At 43.2% G+C, this 23299-nt stretch overlaps 1 protein-coding gene across 1 annotated transcript; it reads right to left on the reverse strand.

Moving 5' to 3' along the window:
* Positions 1 to 137: 137 nt before the first annotated feature.
* On the reverse strand, positions 138 to 23274 carry ATPSCKMT (ATP synthase c subunit lysine N-methyltransferase). The gene is given in 5 exon segments (XM_010356722.2): positions 138 to 344; positions 8261 to 8311; positions 9555 to 9692; positions 12142 to 12431; positions 22998 to 23274. Coding segments are annotated over 5 exon segments (963 nt in total).
* Positions 23275 to 23299: the final 25 nt, after the last annotated feature.

Below are 23299 nucleotides of genomic sequence, written 5' to 3' on the forward strand. Positions count from 1 at the left end.
TCTCCAACAGTTAAGGAAAGTAATAGTAATTTCTCACTCCAAACCAGACAATTAGGCTCCTTTCTAAGGACACAGCTGTAAGTCTCTACAAGATCGGGGAAGACTACAACATTTCAGAAAAGCACTCTCAGTAAAGTTTATGCTTGAATGGGCGGCTGGAAATGCATCGATGTTCAGGGCCTCTTTTCACGGCCCCTAAACGTGCTCGCATCATATGCCCACACTGTGTCTATCCCCTCCCCAGTGACATGGTCTGGAGTCCAGTGTGGGAAGGGAAACCGGCAAGCAATGACTCGTGCATCATCGTCAAGTTCAAGTTCAAGTTTCTTCTCCAACTGCAGCATCTGTGGGGAGTAACAGCTATTATTTTAGTGAGCAGTGAGTCAGAGGAAATAATTTCAAAATTTCTTCTGCACTTAAGAGTCCTGAAAATACCTGAGCAAAAATTACTACTTGTTAAAAAGAGCACTCTGGGACACAAACACATGAACAAACAATCCACTAAAATACAGAAGACACACTGACAGCAGTTGTAAGAACATCTTCTAGTATTAATTATAAAATGTGCCATTTTTAGCAGATGTGTATCATAGATTTATAGTTTTCTCAATAAAATCAAGATGTGGCAGCAATTATAAGAAGCAGTAGTTTTAAATAATTTATTTTAATACCTTGTCTCATATATTTAAGATATTATTTTTCTACATTTTTTTAAGAGATGGGGGTCTTGCTATGTTGTCCAGGCTGGTCTCAAACTCCTGGGCTCAAGCAATCTGCCCACTTCAGCCTCCCAAAGTGCTGGGATTACAGGCGTGAGCCACTGTGCCTCCATTTTTCCACATTTTTAACATCTCTGAAATCAGGACACATCACACAACACTGTCTTAGAATTATAATTCGCAATTTTTTTTGTTTCTCAATAGCAATGGTGCATCCTAAAATCAAGATCCACAGTCAATGAAATGTAGTATAGTTAGAGCACGAAAAAACATACACAATTCTACCAATGGGAAATACCATGAAATATTTCATAATTTTTTAAAATGTACCCATAATGTACTAATAATGGATTTCTTAAGAGTTAGCCTAACTTATACCACTGTTGTACCTTTTTCTTATCAATCTACCAATAAAGAAAGAGTTTTTATTATTCACTAAAAGTACTGATATTTTAATTACATCAACAAATTAACAACTACTTAAAAATTTATCTGCAGGTTCTAAAAATATATTACCACCTTCACATCCTAAAAATACTTTTTTTTCTACTTTCTTCTTTTAACTTGTTATTTTGGGATAATTTCAAACTTCCAGAAAAGTTGCAATAACAGAACAAAGAAGAACAAAGAACTCCTGTATACCTATACCCAGGTTCAATAACTTTTTTTTTTTTTTTTTTTTTTGAGACAAGGTCTATCACCCAGGCTGGACTGCATTGGTGCGATCTTGGCTCAATGCAACCTCCGCCTCCTGGACTCAAACCATCCTCCCACCTCAACCTCCTAATTTTGTAGAGATGGAGTTTTGCCATGTTGCCTGGAATGGTCCTCAACTCATGAGCTCAAGCCATCTGCCAGCCTCAGCCTGTCGAAGTGTTGGGACTACAGGCGTGAGCCACTGCACCTGGCCTGTGGGTTTACCAATTTTCAACATTTTGTCACATTTGTTCTCTTCCTCTCTCTTTGAACATTTTTTTCTTAAATGATTGCAGAAAAGGTTGCACATAATATGCTCCTTTACTCCCTTAATACTTCAGTGTGTATTTTCTAAGAAAAATATTTTCATATATAATCCCAGCACAGTTATCTTCAGGAAATTTAACATTGTATTCCAATATAATAACTCCAAATAACACTGCAATTCTGTCTTGTCCCAGTAATGTTCTGTATAACATTTCCCAAAGGTATGATCCTGTCCAGGATCACTTTTGCATTTGGCCATAGCATTCCTTTGGTCTCCTTAGAGGGAAAACAGCTCCTCAGTCTTTCTTCGGTTTCTGTGACAATAACATTCTTCAGTTATTGGACCGAGCGGCCCTGGCGGTGGGTCCTCTGATGTATGCTCATGAGCAGTGCAGTGTGTGGTCTTTGGCAACACCCCACCTGCGAGGCTGTGAACTTAGCAGGGCTCCACAGACACCCAGGAGGCCCTGCTGCTCTTGATGATGGCATCAATCACACAGTGAAGGTGGAATCCGGTGTCTCCACTGTGCAGTTGCTATTTTTCCTTTTACAATGAGTAGTTTGTGAGGAGATGCTTTGGGTTGACATGAATCCTGTTACTCATCAGACAGTCCCCACACTTGAAGTAGCACTCACAGACAATTCTGGCCTGAATCAATCTGCTAATTCTGTCCTTTCTTCTTGATGTACAGTTGGCACTCTACCATAAGGAAGGGCTTTCCCCTCACCTGCTCTGCCTCTCTCTCTCATCTACCAATCTGCTGTCAGGACAAACACCTATATTCTTATCTCATTTGATAGGGTTATAATCCATTACTGTCCTTGTGTATCTGAATGCTCGAATTGTCCTAATTTGGCTACTGGGAGGCTCTTGCCGCTGGCTTCTCTGTCCTTTGGACATGCTGTTATCAAATACTGTGAGCACTTCCTTACATTCTGGCTCAATAAAATGTTCCTGGCTTTTGTATCTTCCTTCCACAGCCCTGATTCAGCCTTTTTCTCAAAGATTCCTGATTCCTCTTAGTGAGAAGTGATATTTAGAAAACAAGATCTAAGCAAAAATTACTCCTCTAAAAATAAACAGATTAAATCAGATGAAATTGATAGGGCTTCTATGATGGTTTTAGTCCTGACCTAAATCTTATACAAGTGCTTAGAAAAACTCTTCTACACGACCTATGGCTGGAATGAGCCAGATTCTAATTCTTCATCAGAATCAATGCCAAGATAATACAGAATAAATTCCATTAAGGATGGAGGAATTTCTATTCTTTCAACAGCCAGTATAGGATTAAAAAAAAAAAAAAGTTTTGTTCCTTGAGGGAAAAATTAAATAAGCAAAGAATGAAACAATGTGTGTTTTTCCAAAATATCAGAAATTTCTTATGGTAATTTTGTTCATAAAAAAGATAATTGTAAACTTATTCATGATGCTATTATTCTTTCCTCTTTTATAGTTTCTTTTATTTCCAAATGATTGTCATATGCTAAGTCAAGATAAACCTAAAAATGAAAGGAGCTATTTCCATCATAAGAAATTAACTGACTAAATTACACATAAATATGCAACGAATCTGGTGCTTGATATCATACACAAAGAGAAGCCGTGATGTGTCATGTCTGCCTAATGGAATTCAAAATTATTCCTACAATTATAGGCTTCAAAGTGACATGAACTCATCCTAATTACATCTACAAAACTTTAAACATAATTCTCAAAGGTATAAGATAACCTAGCCCTGCCATACACACACACCCTGCCTCCTAGGAACCCCGGTTTCACTGGACCACCAGGGTAACTCACTCCTGGCACTTCCTCCTCCCCAAGCTCCCCTCTCCGAGTCCTACTGGTTGCCCCTCATTTCCCAGACCTCTAATGCCAGGGTCCAGAGCTCAGGTCTTCAACAGCTCATCCTCGTGCTCCCCAGGGAATCTCAGCTACTCCCAGGCTTCATCTGTGCTGATACCCAACAAACGTACATCTCCAGCCCGTTCTCTGGCCTGAACCCCAGACTCCTTCTCACCCACCACTGCCAGCCTGATGTCATGCACACCCAAACAGCACATGCACATGCTGACTTTCCCAGCCAGCTCCGCTTGCACCTTCCCCAGCATAGTTCAAGGCAACCCCAAGCGTGTGGCAGGATGGCCCAGTGGTCTAAGGTGCTAGACACAAGCTTCCACTTCCCAAGGCAACTCCCAACTTCCAGTAACTTGGGCCAACACCCTGGGGCTACCTGGAACCCCACCTTTGTCTCTCTCCCCATGTTAGATCTGCCAGCTAGTACTGTGGATTCTACCTTCACAATGCACACAGAATTTGATGCTTCTCACCAGTTACTCCATGGCCTGGACATCTGCAAGAGTTTATAACCTGTCTCCCAGCTTGTACCCACCCCTGCCTCCACATGGCAGCCTGTGACCCTTCTCCAGCCCAGTCAGCCCTGCATGTATTCCTCTCTGCTCACTCAAGGCTTCCGTCCTTCCAAGGGCTGGTGTCCTTCCCATCCTGCTTCCTCTCTGACCTCTCCACGCACACTCATGCCACACCTGCCTGCTCGCCGTACTGCCCCCCACCGTGTCCGAGGCGCTTTTCCCTGCAAGGCCCCTCCCAAACCTCAAAGGTCACCTTTGCAGGGATCCTGTCCCTGCCCCACCCCGCCCTTGCTTTGCTTTGCTCCACAGCACTTTTGCTTCTGCTGTATGATGCATCTTCTATAGGCGTCTCATGTAGTATCTGCTCTCCCCATTAGCATATGAGCACCTGGGGCAGGCGTGTTTTCTCTCATACTCACTGAAATATTCCAAGTGATTAGAACAGGGCTTGCTATAGTGGCCACGCTTGTCAAATGAACGAAGGAAGGAAGGAAGAAAAAGTTATTCAGCTATGAGTTATTTTTCTTTATTAGAACATAATAATATTTTTGTTCATCAATTCATAAAAGCCAAGCAAGGTGGTTCATGCCTGTAATCCCAACACTTTGGGAGTCTGCAGCACGAGGAATGCTTGAGCCCAGGAGTTCGAGACCAGCCTGGGCAACATAGCGAGACTCCATCCCTACAAAAACTAAAACAAATAGCCGGACATGGTGGCACACGCCTGTATTCCCAGTGACTTGGCAGGCTGAGACAGGTGATCGCTTGAGTCCCGGAGGCTGGGGCTGCAGTAAGCCAAGATCACACATGATAGCACTACAGCCTGGGCAACAGAGCGAGTCTCTGTCTCAAAAAAAAAAGAAAAAAAATTCATAACAGAATTTGTAACTAAAATTAAATTAGTCATTCTTTGAAGTTATGAAAGTAGATAGCTTTCTGGGAAAAGTATAAATACTGGTTACAATCAGACCACATTCATTCATTCAACAACCGTTTACCAAGCAATGCCTGTGCCAGTGCTGCAGTGCTGGAGGCCTGGGCCAGCTAGAAGAGGACAGGCCTGCTCCCTACCCCTGAGCTGATGGTGCAGTGCACACAGCAAGCACTGTCGAAGCCTTCAGACAAAGAAATGCACAATAACCCGTCTAAGGACAGGGCAACAAGATACTATGTGAGTGCAAAGCAGGCCACTGGAGCTCGCCTCATTGGCATCAAGGACTGCCTTGCAGAGGCCAGGCGCGGTGGCTCACGCCTGTAATCCCAGTACTTTGGGAGGCTGAGGTGGGTGGATCATGAGGTCAGGAGATCGAGACCATCCTGGCTAACATGGAGAAACCCCGTCTCTACTAAAAAAATACAAAACATTAGTTGGGCGTGGTGGCACGCACCTGTAGTCCCAGTTACTCAGGAGGCGAAGGCAGGAGAATGGCGTGAACCTGGGAGGTGGAGCTTGCAGTGAGCTGAGATGCGCCACTGCACTCAAGCCTAGGAGACAGAGCGAGACTCTGCTGTCTCAAAACAAAACAAAACAAAACAAAACAAAACAAAACAAAACTGCCTTGCAGAGGAAAAGACAGCTGGCCCATAAGTGGTCAGTGCTATTCACCAACGAAGTCCAGAGCCAACGGGACCACAGTCAGAGGGAAGGGCACAGCCCCAGGCTCTGGGAAGAGCAGCAATGGTGAGGTCCAGGGGACCAAGAGGATGGAGGACTGGTACAGACAGCTGAGGGCAGCATGGCCCAAGGGAAGCTGGAAGGGAGCGAGGGCCACTGCACGCCAGCCTCAGGGCCACAGTGTTTGGGCCTTATCCCTAAAAACAGCAAGAAAAGTCACAGAAGGGTTTTCAAGAGAACAAGATTGATCGGCTCTGCACTTTGAAAAGATGCTCTTGGTGCATAAGCTCATGTTAAACGTGGATGTTTACAACCCCAGGACTGGCTTGACCAGATCCAAATGGGATTCCTGCTCCTTTTCAGTTAGATACATACTTGTGTGGAACTGCTACAGCACCTCTGATTTTGAGCTACAACTGCACAGAGCTGTTAGGGATCATCAGTCTGGTATCAGAAACAGGGGTGAGGGTTTATGGCCCCAGGGATTCCTGGCTCTGGACCTCCCCAAGGCTCCCCTGGCTCTCTGAGTATCTACCTGGGCATCAGCTGCCATGGGAACATCTCATGGCACGCTGGCTTTGTGGAGTCACCCAGCCGCAGCTGGCCATGGTTCACTGGCACAGCACACGCCCCACCCCCTCATGGCCTCTGCTGAGACACAGCTTAACGAAGGTTGAAAGTGGGGCCCTCCACACACAAAACTCACCCTTCCAAACCAACAGAAGTCATCCCAGCCTCCGCACCCCTGACCGACCCACCAGCATGGAGCCGGCGAGCTGGCCAAATCTCTGTTATGACAGGGAACGTGGACACTTTGTGTCTTTCAGCTGCTCCCCTTTTTCCTTGGGAATAGTGAAATGCTACATGTTCCTTATTTCAGATTCCGCTACATACAGAAGAATGGACATTGATCACAAAAGTATTCATAAATAATAAGACTCTTATTTCCCCTGACTGAACAGCTGCAAAAAGTGAGTCAGTCTACTTCAAACATGGTAAGAAGCACCCGGAGTCGGCTCCACAGGTCCTGGAGTGACCGTGACTACCAAAGGCCACTGCTGCCCCCCGCTGGGACAAGTAACCCTGGTTTCATCCTCCTGCCTCTCCACACAGCACAGAATTTCCAGTAAATGCTAACATTCTATCTTTATAAAGCACGGATTCAAATTAAAGTTACTTGTCTCCAAAAAGCTAACACATTCTATTTTAGAAGTAAAGCCCAAACACCACAGGTAATAAATCACCATCAAAATTACATATCAATCTATGATCCCAATCAGTTTTCTTAAAAATGACCAGGGAGTGTGCCCTTCTACCTCATTTCACTTCTATAAGAAAAGGCTGGATACCAAAGTTTGGTCTTAATTTTAGGCACAATGAGCATTATAAATGTACAGGATACCGTCACTTTCAAGAATATTTTACAAGACTGGGCACAACGGCTCACACCTGTAATCCTAGTACTTTGGGAGGCCGAGGCAGGCAGATCACTTGAGGTCAGGAATTCAAGACCAGCCTGGCCAACATGGCAAAACCCCACCTCTACTAAAAATAAAAAAATTAGCTGGGCATGGTGGCAAGTGCCTGTAGTCCCAGCTACTCAGCAGACTGATGCAGGAGAACTGCTTGAACCAGGGAGGTAGAGGTTGCAGTGAGCCGAGATCATGCCACTGCACTCCAGTCTGGGCAACAGAGCAAGACCCTGGCTCAAAAAAAAAGAGTATTTTACAAAAGCATTTCTAAATTATATTTTAAAATTAAAGAATATGGCATTATACTGAAGGTCTCAGTAGTAGAAATACATTTCTCAAGCACTGAAATGTCTTTTACAAAAATGCAGGCATTAATAAAAAAACCAAAAAAAGTAAATTGTCTTTTTAAAAAATTAGAACCCTATCAGCTATATTGCAGCATTTTAGCAAACATCCAATTCTGCCAATTTTATTATGGCTACAATGATAGACTTTGAAAAGTGAAAAGGGATTTCCTTCCATGGTCTGTGCACCAGCAATACAGTAAAAGCTTCCCACCATGACCATCTTTCCAAAGGCTAAGAAGGGCCATTTTCAGTGCAATACTGTGGCATTTTCACTTTTGAAAGTACATAATCAAAGTTCAATATGCCATTCTTTAGCAAATCAGTAAACTGAGGTAAACTGAAACTACTCAATGCTCATCCACCCAGAAAACTATCTTCCTGCCAAATGGGAGGAATGATCAATTCAGAGGGAACATCCCATTAACTTTCCAGAGCGACTTCAGCCAAGTGGAAGTGAGTGGCTGTGAAAACTGCAAACTACATTAGACACGGGGACCTCACAAAGCAGCTTCCAAACTGGAATGTTTAAGGCTTAGGTAAATCATTGAGAATTTCATCTGAAGCCAAAGTTTAAAAGTATGACTGAATCTTTTATGATTAAACTTCTAAGACTCTGAATTATTTTATTAAATCAATGAACTGAAATCCAGTGTTCCCTAAAATCTCTGGGAGGCCATCACCATCACACGGGTGAGTGGTGGTGTTGCGGCTGGAAGGGCCTTCGACAGCATCTAACCCCAAAGAGAGAGCAGAAGAGTGCGTACTCACCATCTGAGGCACACCGAAAATAACAACGTTCGAGTACTGCGAAAAAGTAACCTGAACAAGGTGGGAAAACAATCGGTAGATTAAATGCAAAAGGCCAAATGTTAAGCTTAACTTGTTTCACAGAAATGGGTAGCAGTTTTCTGTTTTACCAAACGGTGGGTTTTGACCAACTCCTAAAAAGAGCGGCCCTCCTTAAGATTTCACAAGGAAAAGAATAATACGTTCATGCTCTCTTTCATTTTAATTCAATCCATTACAGTTTTCCAAACTCTTCCCTGTAAGTCATCCCATCTCATCCTCAGGGCGACTCCATGCAGGGCGCGCCCCAGTGGTCATGTGTCAGACAGCTGGTGACCACACTGTGACCCCACTGTGACCAGCTGGTGGCACCGGGGCCACATGTTCCTGCACCAGTCCACTCTACACCAAACCAGCCTCACCAGAACGCAAGAAACTTCAGAACCATCTGGGGGTTTTTTATTGTTGTTGAACCATCCTTAAAATTTGAGGCCCCTCCTCTTCTCTAAAATACTATGTAAAAAAAGTGCAATAAAATGGTCTTTAGTTGAAAAACTGGGGGGAAATGTGCTTTGCCAGTTAAAATTCTTATTGCCCAATAAAAGTCTTATTTACTCTATAGAGAGATCGTTTATGCACATATGGCATAAAAAAACAATGCAAGCAAAACTCAAGTGAATTTTTGTAAGCTACTGATGACAATATTACAATGGAAAATTCTTATTTAAGAAAAAGCATTTTATGGAACATTCCTAAAGCAAAATTACAGGGCATTTTTAGAGTCTTTAGAGTACAAATAAATTTGGAAGTATCTTATACTTTATGAGGATAAGAAATAACCATGACAGCATGATTCTCTAGCACCCATCTCTGTGTCTCTCTGAATATACGACTATGCATACACACATACACACACACACACACACACACACAGAGGCACACAAATGGAAAAGTCTAATATTTATCAATAATAATTTACAGGATTTCCAAATGAGATGAAAAATCTCATTATTTTGTAAGAAACAGAAATTAGAACATACTAATTTAGCAAATAAATTCTTGGAATTCACAAGACCTATACATAAAAACTTTAAGCTTCTCTCTGAAGGAGACTATTTATAAAATGTATCAATTTTACACATTTTGTTATGCCAGGATATTCACTTGGATTTTAATTATTTTTCCTTTTAATACATTTTTCAGTTCTCAGTCATACTAATTTTGAATAATAAAATTTCCCTTGGATTTCTCTAGGGCCATTCTCTGCCTTACATACCTTCCACAAATCCGAAATATAAAATTTGGCAGAACCATGCACACCTTCTCGCCAAGCGCGGTATCTGGAGTACCAAACTAGCCATGGGTTTAATTCATAACCAACTGCTGTGAACCCTTCCTTTGCAGCCGCTATGACCTGTGGAGAGAGGCAGGATTTATTCAAAATATGAAGAAAAAATGAACATATATGGTCAAACAATATGAGTATTTCCTATCAATGGTTTAAACATCCAATCGAAAAGTGCCTCCTGTGACTAAGACATCATTTAAAAATCTGTCTCTAAAGTGATACAGCTTTGTGGACAAGGTAATAGTCAACCTATGTAACTTAGTTTTCTTGATTGGTTAAAGATTTCACCTCAAGTATCAGAATAGACATTCAGGTTCACTTTGAACACCTCCATAATTGATTCTAGGTCAGCCAGCCCCCGGGGAGGTCGAACAAAACATTGCCGAAAATCCACTACATCTCTCCATCAGTGGGCTAGCACAGCAGCAGTGAAATGAATGTGTCGGGGAGGATGATTTTGTGAACAAGTAATAATATGCAATAAAAATAACCTGTCAATGAAAAATCTGCTATTAGTTACATATTTCCTTTGTAGTTAATGACTATTCACTCAAAACTGAAAACAGGTAAAATAAAATGAAATTAATCTGAATAAAGTCAACTGTGGAATCCCACCCGCCTCTGGAGAGTGGGAGGGACGTGGGGCAGTCCTGGGTTCTCTCTGCCGGTCCTGTCCTGCCCCATTCTTTAAGGGAGTATCCCTTGACTCAGCTGTTCCACCTAAGAGAGTTCCCAAGTAACTACAGTGCTACAAGAAAACATTTTCTCAGAAACCACAAAGATACCGTTCAAATACGTAAAGCATTCAAATATGGATTTTAAAACTTTCTCTTTGATTTCTTGATATGGTTTGCCTCTGTGTCCCCACCCAAATCTCATGTTGAATTCCCATGTGTTGTGGGAGGGACCTGGCAGGAGGTAACTGAATAATGGGGGCAGATCTTTCCCATGCTATTCTCATGATAGTGAGTAAGTCTCACAAGATCTGGTTTTATAACGGGGAGTTTCCCTGCACAAGCTCTTTCCTTGCTTGTCACCATCCATGTAAGACATGACTTGCTCCTCCTTGCCTTTCACCTTCCACCATGATTGTGAGGGCTCCCCAGCCATGTTAAACTGTAAGTCCAACCAAACTCTTTCTTTTGTAAACTGCCCAGTCTAGGGTATGTCTTTATCGGTAGCATGAAAACAGACCAATACTTTTTTTTTTTTTTTTTTTTTTGAGACGGAGTCTCGCTCGGTTGCCCAGGCTGAAGTGCAGTGGCCGGATCTCAGCTCACTGCAAGCTCCACCTCCCGTGTTAAAGTGATTCTACTGCCTCAGCCTCCTTAACAGCTGGCGTTACAGGCGTGCACCACCACACCTGGCTAATTTTTGTATTTTTAGTCGAGTAGGGGTTTCACCATGTTGGTCAGGCTGCTCTTGAACTCCTGACCTCGTGATCCGCCCACCTCAGCCTCCCAAAGTGCTGGGATTACAGGCATGAGCCACTGCACCTGGCCACTAACACATTTGTTAGAAACAAATAGGGCTCCCAGAGGGTGAGGGGAGGGGGGGAATAGAAAGTTATTATTTAATTGGGGCAGAGTTTCAGTTTTGCAAGATGAAGAGTTCTGGAGATGGGTGGTGGTGACGGTGGCACGGTAACATGAATGTGCTTCCCACCCTGAACCGTACACCTGCACATGGTTAAGATGGTAAACACTACGGTATGTGTATCTTAACACGATTTTAAAAATTAAAAAAAAAATTAAATTAAAAATATCTTAACTTTCTAACCTCCTCCTGAATATTCTAGCTCAGAATCACAAAATCAGTCTCTATGTCTGTAGGAGCTGGTGAAAGGTGAGTCCTGCTGGCCTTCACACTAAATGCTTCCATAGCACCAGCCTTTCCCACTGCTGCTGGAATTTTTCAGCTCATCACTGGGATAAGGCTAAGGATGGTGCCACCCTGCCCACAGAGGAACCTGCTCTGAGACACCTACTTGCCCGTCAGTGGCCTTTTGTCTTTATTTATAGGTGCCCAACTGGGGTCAAGTGAGAGAAGTTCGCGAAAGAAGTCTAATCTTCGGCTTAGTGAGGGTTAATCACTGGCTCTTTCTTATTTTAACTCTATATTACCCCACAGGAATTATCACTTATACATGGATAAATACAGACAAATGTAGAAGCAAACAACTATGGGGTTGTTTGCATGATTTAACATGTTTATTCTCATTATGCCACCTCTGTCGGCCCAAGTATTTAACAGACAATTTAATAATTACCAGTTAACTGTTCTTTTTCCCCTGGCATGTCAACAGCACACTTCCTCCTTTAAGAACAAATTAAATCTGGGAAAAATGAATTCCAAACATGCTGGTAGTTTAATAGTTTGGTCAAACAAACACAAAATGAAATGAGCACTCTTTCAAGCTGTCAGATTTAGTAAGTCTTTGTGTAAGCCTTACTAAATGTTAAGCAGAAATTTTAAGTTCTCGTTCCAAACCTTAAAATGTTTTAGCAGAACTCACAATGCGTCCGTCGCCACTACCGATGTCTACAAGGGATCCTCTTCTGCATCGCAACATTTTCACAACATTCTCAATCTGCTTCGTAGTTGCAGGTACAAATGGCAAACAGACTTTTCGAAGGGCTGGCGTTATAAACGGTGTGGCTACAGCATACACAGCCACCAGGGTCCCACTCACAAGCCCAGTAAGTAAGAACCCCCAGTTGCTTTTCTGCAAACTGTTGGCTTCAAAACTTGCAGGTAGAACATGTCTTGACTGACTTTCTTCTGTAAGTGTTTCTAGGGGTATACCTAGAATGAAAGCAAGCAGAAAAGACACACGTAGCACCCAATCTGAAATCCAAGAGAGTATTTTTTTCTACAATTCTCACTGACAAATAAACTCATGCTTTTTTTTTTTTTTTTTTTTTTGAGATGGAGTCTCACTCTGTTGCCCAGGCTGGAGTGCAGTGGCTGGATCTCAGCTCACTGCAAGCTCCGCAGCTCTGCCTCCCGGGTTTACGCCATTCTCCTGCCTCAGCCTCCCGAGTAGCTGGGACTACAGGCGCCCGCCACCTCGCCCGGCTCATTTTTTGTATTTTTAGTAGAGACGGGGTTTCACCGTGTTAGCCAGGATGGTCTCGATCTCCTGACCTCGTGATCCGCCCCTCTCGGCCTCCCAAAGTGCTGGGATTACAGGCTTGAGCCACCGCGCCCGGCAAACTCATGCTTTTTAAAGGATAATTCAGCTGAATACAAGCTAAATGCCAAGTGTAGGATCCCACAATAAATCCTATTAAGATATTTTGGAGAACATTATTCAATACAACAAGAAGACTAAAATCTTTTCTTTCCAATATATTGATTTTTTGTGTGTCTAGGAGTCATCCTTAGAAAACAATGTACTCAAACTTATCAAGTAATTTATTAATTTAATATCCATTAGTACAAGTTTTAATCATGCACTACATATTTTTATGTTCTGAACTAACAAAGCCTCATAAACAAAGAAGCATAAAGTTGTCTAATTATTACCCAATTTCAAGTAGAATTAAAGGATTCCACATCAAATTTGGTCTGGCATCTACAATCCAGTTTCACTGATACAATTTTAAAGTAATAGAAGAGACAAAAAATCAGGTTTTGCCAAATATCTCAAATAAGTATGGTAATAAAGAGACTTTTATAGCAGATCCAAAAAGAAAAATAAGATTATTTTAGTACTATCACAAACATAAAATAATGCAGACCCCAATCACTGATTACAAAGAAATGAATGGTACCTTAAATATCCTCTTGAGATTTGTCCTTCAAAATGCATTTAAATGGGATCTCAGGGTTTTGAAATTAATATTGACTTGAAATTGATTGTAAAATTGATTAACGAGGAGCACAGTACAGGAGGTAAAAGCAGGACTCCTCCAGAGCCAGCCGAAGTTAGGATCCCAGCTCTGCCACCTCACTAATGAGGGGACCCTGAATCCCTTGTCCTTGCTGAACCTGTTTTCTCATCTGTAAAGTGGGGGTCACAGGGATATTGTGAGGATGAAATGAGTGGATGGAGGTAAAGCACTTAGAACAGAGTCGAATACAATTATAGGTTGCCTATAACTGCCGTAAGAAGGTGCCACAAAATTAATGGCTTAAAATAACACCATTTATGGCCAGGCGCAGTGGCTCACGCCTGTAATCCCAGCACTTTGGGAGGCCAAGGTGGGCCTCCCAAAATACAAAATTAGCCAGGCATGGTGGTGCATGCCTGTAATCCCAGCTACTTGGGAGGCTGAGGCAGGAGAATCGCTTGAGCCCAGGAAGCAGAGGTTGCAATGAGCCAAGATCGCACCATTGCACTCCAGCCTGGGCAACAAGAGTGAAACTCCATCTTAAAAAAAAAAAAGAAAAGAAAACCACCATTTATTATCATACAGTTCTGGAGGTCAGTCTGAAATGAATTGGCAGGCCTGCGTTCCTTCTGGGGGCCCTCGGGCAGGTTTTCCTGTCTCTTCCTGCTTCCAGAGGCTGCCCACATTCTGAGGCTCTTGACCCCACATCACTCCAATCTCTGCTTCTGTCCTGACATCACCTTCTCTCACATGCCAGGCTCCCTCTTAATTTATAGGAACCCTTGTGATAACACTGGGCCCACATAAATAATCCAAAATAATCTCCCATCTCAATCCCATTGATTACATCTGTACAGGTGCAAGAATCAGAATGTGGACATTCCTGGAGAGGACATTTTTCTTCCCACCACATCCATGCACTATGGCAATCTATTCCGGTGCAGTACAAATTTTGAACCCAAGACACACAGAAAGCTGGCACACAGCAGCGGGTCACCCTCAGGGCAGCCAGCCAATCGCCAGCATCCCCCACTCAGCACAGCTTTGTTCTTGATTCCTGAAGCCCCTTAAAATGAGTTGTAAAACTGATTTCATAGTGGAAAACCAACTGGGTCGGGGGAGAGGGCAGTGGGAGGAAGAATGCTACTAGTGCTAGTGTTAGTGCTAATGCTAGTGACGGTGGTAAAGAAAATTAACTTTAAGAAGGTGATGGCATCTGATAGAAAGCAAAAGCTTTAAATAATTTCAGTTATAATTTTGGCATTTTACAGAGGAACTTACAGGCATACGTTGGAGATATTTAGTTCCAGACCACTGCAATAAAGTAGATATTGCAATAAAGCAAGTTACACAAATATTTTTGGTTTCCCACTGTATATAAAAGTTATGTTTACACTATACTGGAGTCTATTAAGTGTGCAACAGCACTGTTCAAAAAACAATGTATGTAACTTAATTTTAAAATCCTTTATTGCTTGACATTTTGGTCTGATTTATCTTCAAAAAAATTGTTTAATTTTTAAAAAATAGTTTATTGCTAAGAAATTCTAATGATCATCTGAGCCTTCAGTGAGTCAAAATCTTTTCATCTGGCCTTGACGTTAACGGTTGCTCACTGATGAGGGTGGTGGTTGCCGAAGGTTGGGGTGGTTGCGGCAATTTTTTTTTTAATTAATTTTTTTATTATACTTTAAGTTCTAGGGTACATGTGCATAACGTGCAGGTTTGTTACATATGTATACTTGTGCCATGTTGGTGTGCTGCACCCATCAACTCGTCAGCGCCCATCAATTCGTCATTTACATCAGGTATAACTCCCCAATGCAATCCCTCCCCCCTCCCCCCTCCCCATGATAGGCCCCGATGTGTGATGTTCCCCTTCCCGAGTCCAAGTGATCCCATTGTTCAGTTCCCACCTATGAGTGAGAACATGCGGTGTTTGATTTTCTGTTCTTGTGATAGTTTGCTAAGAATGATGGTTTCCAGCTGCATCCATGTCCCTACAAAGTATTGCGGCAATTTTTAAAAATAAGACAACAATGAAGTTTGCTGCATTGATAGACTCTCCTTCACGAAAGATCGCTCTGTGGCATGTGATGCTGTTTGACAGCATTTTATCCACAGCAGAACTTCCTTCAAATTTGGAGTCAATTTTCTCAAACTCTGCCACTACTTTACCAACTAAGTTCATAAAATATTCTAAATTCTTTGTCATCGTTTCAACAATGTTTACAGCATCCTCACCAGTAGTAGATTCCATCTCAAGAAACAACTTCCCTTGCTCATCTATCAAAAGTAACTCCTCATCACCGCTATTTTATCATGGGGTTGCAGCAATTCAGTCTCATCTTCAGGCTCCACTTCTAATTCTCTTGCTATTTTGACCACATCTGCAGTTACTTCCTCCAGTTAAGTCTAAAAGTCATCCATAAGGACTGAAATCAACTTCTTCCAACCTCTTATTAATGTTGATACTTTGACCTCCTCCCATGGATCATGAATGTTACTAATGGCATCCAGAATGGTGAATCCTTTCCTGAAGGTTCTGAATTGACTTTGCCCAGATCCATCAGTGTGATCAGTATCTATGGCACCTCTAGCCTTATGAAATGCATTTCTTAAATACAAGACTTAAAAGTCAAAATTACCCCCTTGATCCTCGGGCTACAAAATGAATGCTGTGTTGACAGGCACGAAAACAACATTCGTGTCCTTGTACATGGCCACCAGAGCTCTTGAGTAGTAATTAGGTGCGGTATCAATGAGCAGTAATATTTTGAAAGGAATCCTTTTTCTGATCAGTAGGTTTCAACAGCGGGCTTAAAATATTCAAAAATCATGCTATAAAGAAAGGTGCTGTCATCCAGGCTTTGTTGTTCCATTTATAGAGCAAGGCAGAGTAGATTTGGCATCATTCCTAAGGGCTCTATGATTTTCAGAATGGCCAGTAAGCATTGGCTTCAACTTAAAGTCACCAGCTGCATTCACCCCTAACAAGAGAGTCAGCTTATTCTTTGAAGCTTTGAAACCAGGCATTGATTTCTCTCTAGCTTCCAACAGAAAGTTGTTTCATCCATATGGAAAATCTGTTGGCCAGGTGCAGTGGCTGAGGCCAGTAATCTCAACACTTTGGGAGGCTGATCCCAAAGCAGATCACAAGGTCAGGAGCTCAAGACCAGCCTGACCAACACGGTGAAACCCCGTCTCTGCTAAAAATACAAAAATTAGCCGGGCGTGGTGGCGCACGCCTGTAATCTCAGCTACTCGGGAGGCTGAGGCAGGAGAATCATTTGAACCCGGGAGGCAGAGGTTGCAGTGAGCCAAGATCAGGCCACTGCACTCCAGCCTGGGTGACAGAGCAAGACCCTGTCTCAAAAGAAAAAAAAAGAAAAGAAAAAAAAATCTGTTTAGTGCAGCAACCGTCATTAACAATCTTAGCTAGATCTTCTGGATAACTCGCTGCAGCTTCTCCATCAGCACTTGCTGCTTCACCTCGCATTTTTATGCTCAGGAGATGGCTGCTCTTTCCTTAAACCTAATGAACCTACCACTGCTAGCTTCAAACTTTTCTTCCGCACCTTCCTCACTTCTCTCAGCCTTCAGAGAACTAAAGAGAGTTAGGGCCTTGCTCTAGATTAGGCTTTAGCTTAAGGATATGCTATGGCTGGTTTGATTTTTCTATCCAGACCACTCAAACTTTCTCCATATCAGCAATAAAGCTTTTTCACTTTCTCATCATTTGCGTGTTCACTGGAGTAGCACTTTTAATCTCCTTCAAGAACTTTTTCTTTGCATTCACAACTTGGCTGTTTGACGCCAGAGGTTTAATTTTCAGTCTATTTCAGTTTTCTTCACTATTTCATGCCTTCTTCACTAAGCTTAATAATTTCTAGCTTTTGATTTAAAGTGGGAGAAGTGTGACTCATTCACTTGAACACGTGGAGCCCACTGTAGGGTTATTAATCAGCCTAACTCAATGTTGCTGTGTCTCAGGAAATAGGAGGGCCCAAGGAGACGGAGAGAGATGGAGGAATGGCCAGTGCAGCAGTAGGAACACACACACATTTATCGATCAAGTTCACTCTTATTTGGGCATGGTTTGTGGAGCCCCAAAATATTTACAATAGAAACATCAAAAATCCCTGATCATAGATCACCATAATAGATAAAAAATAGCAGAAAATTTGAAATATTGCAAGAATTACTAAAATGTGAGAGACAAAAAGTGAGCACGATGCTGTTGAAAAAATGGTGCCAACAGACTTGCTCCGTGTAGAGCTGCATAAACCTTCCATTTGTAAGAAGCACACTACTGAATGGGGCATGTTGGTTCACACCTGTTGTAATCTCAGCTACTCAGGACGCTGAGGCCAGAAGATCGCTTGCCCGGGAGTTTGAGACCAGCCTGGGCAATAATAGCAAAATCCTATCTCAAACAACAACAAAAAAGTGCATTATCTGGAAAGTGCAATAAAACAAGGTATGCCTCTACTTGCTAAAATGGTAGTCATGCATTTAATTATTTAAGTTGGCCAGGCACAGTGGTTCATACATATAATCCCAGCACTTTGGAAGGCCGAGGTAGGAGGACTGCTTGAGGCCAGGAGTTCAAGACCAGCCAGGGCAACACAGCAAGACCTCATCTCTACAAAAAATAAATCAGCCATATGTGGTGGCATGCACTTGCAGTCCCAGCTTTTTGGGAGACTGAAACAGGAGGATCACTTAGGCCCAGGAGGCTGAGGCTGCAGTGAGCCATGATCACACCACTACATTCCAGCCTGGACGACTGAGCAATACCCTGGCATTAAAAAAAAAAAAGAAAGAAAGAAAAGAAAGAAAAGTCAAGGCACATTTGTCACGCCCTCTCTAAAGAAATTATCCTGTGGACATTCCAATTGTACAGTACAGCAGTTAAGAGGATTTGGGTCACACAGTTCTGGAGTCTCAGAACTTAATTAGTTGTTTAACACAAGGTAAGTTGTTATTAAGGCATGGTTTTCTCCTCAGTAAAATTTAGAAATAATTTGTTTAAACACAATTCAAAATTGGCCAGACACAGCGGCTCATGCATGTAATCCCAGCACTTTGGGAGGCTGAGGTGGGTGGATCACCTGAGCTCAGGAGTTCAAGACCAGCCTGCGCAACATGCCAATACTTCATCTCTACCAAAAATATAAAAAATTAGCCAGGTCTTGTGATGCACGCCTGTGGTCCCTGCTACTTGGGAGGCTGAGGTTGCAGGATTTCTTGAGCCTGGGAGGTAGAGGTTGCACTGAGCCGAGATCGCGCTACCGTACTCCAACCTGGATGACAGAGTGAGACCTCATCTCAAAAAAAAAAAAAAAAAAAGATTTTGCAATAATACTATCCTCATAGGATTCTTGGAACAGGTAAATAATGTATACAAAGCATTTAGCATAAGCCTAAGAGGCTAAGTAATGACTATTAATTGCTATTATTATTCTCAACACTATCATTTGCAGGGAGGGGCTCAATTTTTAACAGCTTTGAGATATAATTCACATACATACAATTTGCCCACTTAAAGTAGACAATGTAGTGTTTCTTCTTATATTCAGATATATGCAACCAACACTACGGTCAATTTTTGAACGTTTTCATTACCTCAAGATGAAACCCTTATCCTTTAGCTATCAGCCTCGCATCCACCCTCTATCCCCCAGCCCTAAGAAACCACTCATCTACTTTTTGTCTCAAGAATCCCCTATTCTGGGGCCCAGTAAAGTGGCCCCCGCCTGTAATCCCAGCACTTTGGGAGGCCAAGGTGGGCAGATCACTTGAGGTCAGGAGTTCAGGACCAGCCTGGCCAATATCATGAAACAACATCTCTACTAAAAATACAAAAAAAAAAAAAAAAATTAGCCAGGCATGGTGGCGCACACCTGTAATCCTGACTACTTGGGAGGCTGGGGCAAGAGAACTGCTTGAACCAGGGAGGCAGAGGTTACAGTGAACCAAGGAGCCAAGATCACACCATTGCACTCCAGCCTGGGAGACAGAGCAAAGCTCTGTCTCAAAAAAAAAAAAAGGAATCTCCTATTCTGGACTTAAAGGAATGGAATTGTACAGTGTGTGGATTTCTGCAACTGACGTTTTTCACTTAGCATGTCTTCAAGATTCATCCATGTTGCAACTTGTATCAGTTCTTTATTTCTTTTTATGGCTTAATAATATTCCATTGTATGGATATGCCATATTTTTGTTTATGCATTTGTTCACCAAGTTTATTAAACAAACACAAGTCAGATGACCCAAATTTAATTTCACCTGTGTAGATATGTACCTTTCAATTCAACCAGCAAAAGACACAATAAAAAGTTCCTCTTTTTCGGCCGGGCGTGGTGGCTCAAGCCTGTAATCCCAGCACTTTGGGAGGCCGAGACGGGTGGATCACGAGGTCAGGAGATCGAGACCATCCTGGTCTACACGGTGAAACCCCGTCTCTACTAAAAAATATGAGACCATCCTGGTCTACACGGTGAAACCCCGTCTCTACTAAAAAATACAAAAAACTAGCCGGGCGAGATGGCGGGCGCCTGTAGTCCCAGCTACTCGGGAGGCTGAGGCAGGAGAATGGCGTAAACCCGGGAGGCGGAACTTGCAGTGAGCCAAGATCGCGCCACTGCACTTCAGCCTGGGCGACAGAGCGAGACTCCGTCTCAAAAAAAAAACAAAAAAACAAAAAAAAAGCTCCTCTTTTTCACAGCCTCCCATCTAGGCAAATGACAGGTGGGGTCCAGGACAGGCAGACACATGTCAGGTTGTGAGAAATGCTATAGCACAAACAAAACGATACAGGCATACGAGAGAGGTGGAGAAAAAGACTGATTCCAACAATAGGACCAGTAAGGTGTTGGCGAGAGAATATTTGAGCTGGAGCCAAAAGCAGCAAGCCTTGGGACAAAGGTGTAGAAGGCAGGGAAAGCCTTCCTGGAGCACAGGATGAGAGATAAACAGGAAGGCAGGCCTCTGAACGCCAGGCTCAATGTGTATTTTATTCTATGCGCACTGTGATGAAACTTTTTGAGCAAAGTCACTATAATATTTGTGTTTTTAAGAAAGGCAACACAAGGGCAATGAGTCTTTTGATGAAATCGTTCTATTTTCTGTCCCAAGTTTTCATGCCTACAAGTCTTGCAACGTCACAAACATTTGCATGGGGAAATCAAGATCCATACCCACTGCTAGAGCTCTGGAAGAAGTTACTATGTACATCCAATCTAGAAGTACATCCAAAATAGGACTACATTGTTAGCTCCATTCAGCAAAAACAATTCATTCCTTTCTGTCTTCCAGGCCGGAGTGCGGTAGCACAATCACAGCTCACCACGGCCTTGACCTCTCAGGGTCAAGCAATCCTCCCACTTCAGCCTCCCAAGTAGCTGGGACTACAGGCACATGCCACCACACCCAACTAATTTTTCAATTTTTTTTTTAAAGACAAGGTCTCCCTATGTTGCCCAAACTGGTCTCAAACTTCTGGGCTCAAGCAATTCTCTCGCCTCAGCCTCCCAAAGTGCCTCCATGCCAGGCCCTGTATTGATTCTTACCAGTGGAAATCAGGCCCTGAATATTCAAAACTAAAATCAAGACTGTTTCAACAAATCCTGCTAATGGAACGTGTTCAGACTCCCAGACTATCCAATACACATAAATGGCAAGAACTTTCTGTCAGGTGTTCTTTGGAACAAGGAGCCATTCTATTAAATAACGGCGGCAGTGGCCACTGGCTTCTTTCTTTGAGCACTTAGTAGGAGTCCATCCTTGAAAATCAAACACAGGATGAGGTTAACTTCTACTGTGTCCAGGCCCTGCTTGCTTATTGACTTCTAATATTGGTTGAAAACTTCAATTTTCAGTGGCAGATTTGGATCAGCTGAAGCTAGAGGCAGTGACAGATGTACAATAAGGTACCCAAGGTTCTTATCCAAGTTCAAGCCAAAAGAAAAAGGTCAGGAAGAGAGAAGGAGCCTGTTTGGAATAGTAACCAGCCACATATCTAAAGCGGGCTTATATCGGAATGTCACAACTTGTAAGGACTGTTCATTGTGCACTTGTATATGCATACCTGTTGAATAACTACAACATATGTCCCTTTAGCGTATATTCTTATGTCCTTAGAAAGTCTTTCTTATACTAGTCTAATGTCATTTGTATCCTTTTGACATTACATGAGCTATTGATACTAGGAAAAATCCCCTCTCGCTCCCCAGTGTTTTGACAGGAAATAAACTACATAGAGGATGCCATAAGACATTCTATTTTTCACAACAATCGAATGAGCCAAATGAATTGCAGAAGCCACCATTTTTAATGAGGAAACACTGAATTGGCAAAGCTAACGTGAAATAAGACCTGTCCTTGAAGACGTCTAGCGCATAAGTATGCCAAGCATTAAGAGTTAACTGATCACCAACCATCCCATGACAAAGTCAGTCCTCCCTGTTTTGTTTTAGAGACAGAATCTCGCTCTGTCGCCCACGATGGAGTGCAGTGGTGGATTATAGCTCACTGTAAACTGAACTCCTGGGCTCCACCCATCCTCCTGCCTCAGCCCCCGGAGTAGGTGGGAACACAGGCGCCAAGTCAGTTCTTGACTTTCAGGCCAGGGTCAAATGTTATAGTGCATGTATTCATTTCAACATTTACTGAGTACCTAATAAAGTCTGGGAATAATACAACTTTATTAGCTAAGTCCCTGCTTATGGCAGTAGCGGAGAAGTAAGGCTGGAACCCCTCAACAAATAAATCTAAACCTATCAAATATTAAGTCATGATCTTGGAGGGCTCAGGGGAAGGCAGCATAAGAGATTTAGAGGACAGCTGCGGTTACCTAGATCTTTCTGAGGCAGCATAATACAGGGCTTAAGAGTGGGACCCACCGGGCACTGCGGTGGCTCATGCCCAGCACTTCGGAAGACCTAGACGGGCGCATCACCTAAGGTCAGGAGTTCGACACCAGCCTGGCCACTATGGCAAAACGCCGTCTCTACTAAAAATACAAAAGTTAGCGAGCGTGGTGACCTGTGCCTATAGTCCCAGCTGCCTAAGAGGCTGAGGCACGAGAATCGCTTGAACCCGGGAAGCAGAGGCTGCAGTGAGCCCAGACCGCGCCACTGCACTCCAGCCTGGGCTACAGTCTTGTCTCCAAAAAAAAAAAAAAGAGTGTGGCACCCACTGCATCAGGCTGTGCAACTCTGTGTCTTACTAGCTGTATAACCGCGGCAAGTTACTGGGCCATTCGTGCAAAATGTTAATTTATTTACCAACACTTAAACACAGCTTGCTAAGTGCTAAGGGCCAGGAACCGTTCTCCCTGAATCTCACAGCAGCCCTGTAAGGTAGGCACTACTGTTACCACCGTCACTTTGTAGACAGGGAAACCGAGGGACAAAGAAGTTAAGGGATTTCCCCAAAGCCACAGCTAGAAGAGCGGCAGAACTGCGATTCCAATCCATCTGTGTGCCTCCACTATCCCTATTCCTTAACATCGTGCTAAAGGCTGAGTCACTTGCCCTAAGGAGCCCACAACAGTCTCTAGCAGAGAGGAACCAGCACCGGGAAACGCGCCCGCCGCCAACGATCCCCAGAACCGGCGCGGGCACGGCGCGGCGGCCACGAGCTCTGGGCACCGAACGCCAGGCTGGAGGCCAGGGAGGCCGCCCGCTCGGCCACCGGCTCGACAGTGGAGACCTCAGCTGACCGCGAGCCCCCAGCCCGCCCGCACCCCTTCTGACGCCCGCAGGAACCCGCCACGCCTTTCCCGCCTCACCTCCTCTTCCCTCCATCGCGAGATTTCCAAGTGGTTTTGGG

This window comes from Rhinopithecus roxellana, chromosome 3 (genome assembly GCF_007565055.1).
Source record: "Rhinopithecus roxellana isolate Shanxi Qingling chromosome 3, ASM756505v1, whole genome shotgun sequence".
Lineage (NCBI taxonomy): Eukaryota > Metazoa > Chordata > Mammalia > Primates > Cercopithecidae > Rhinopithecus > Rhinopithecus roxellana.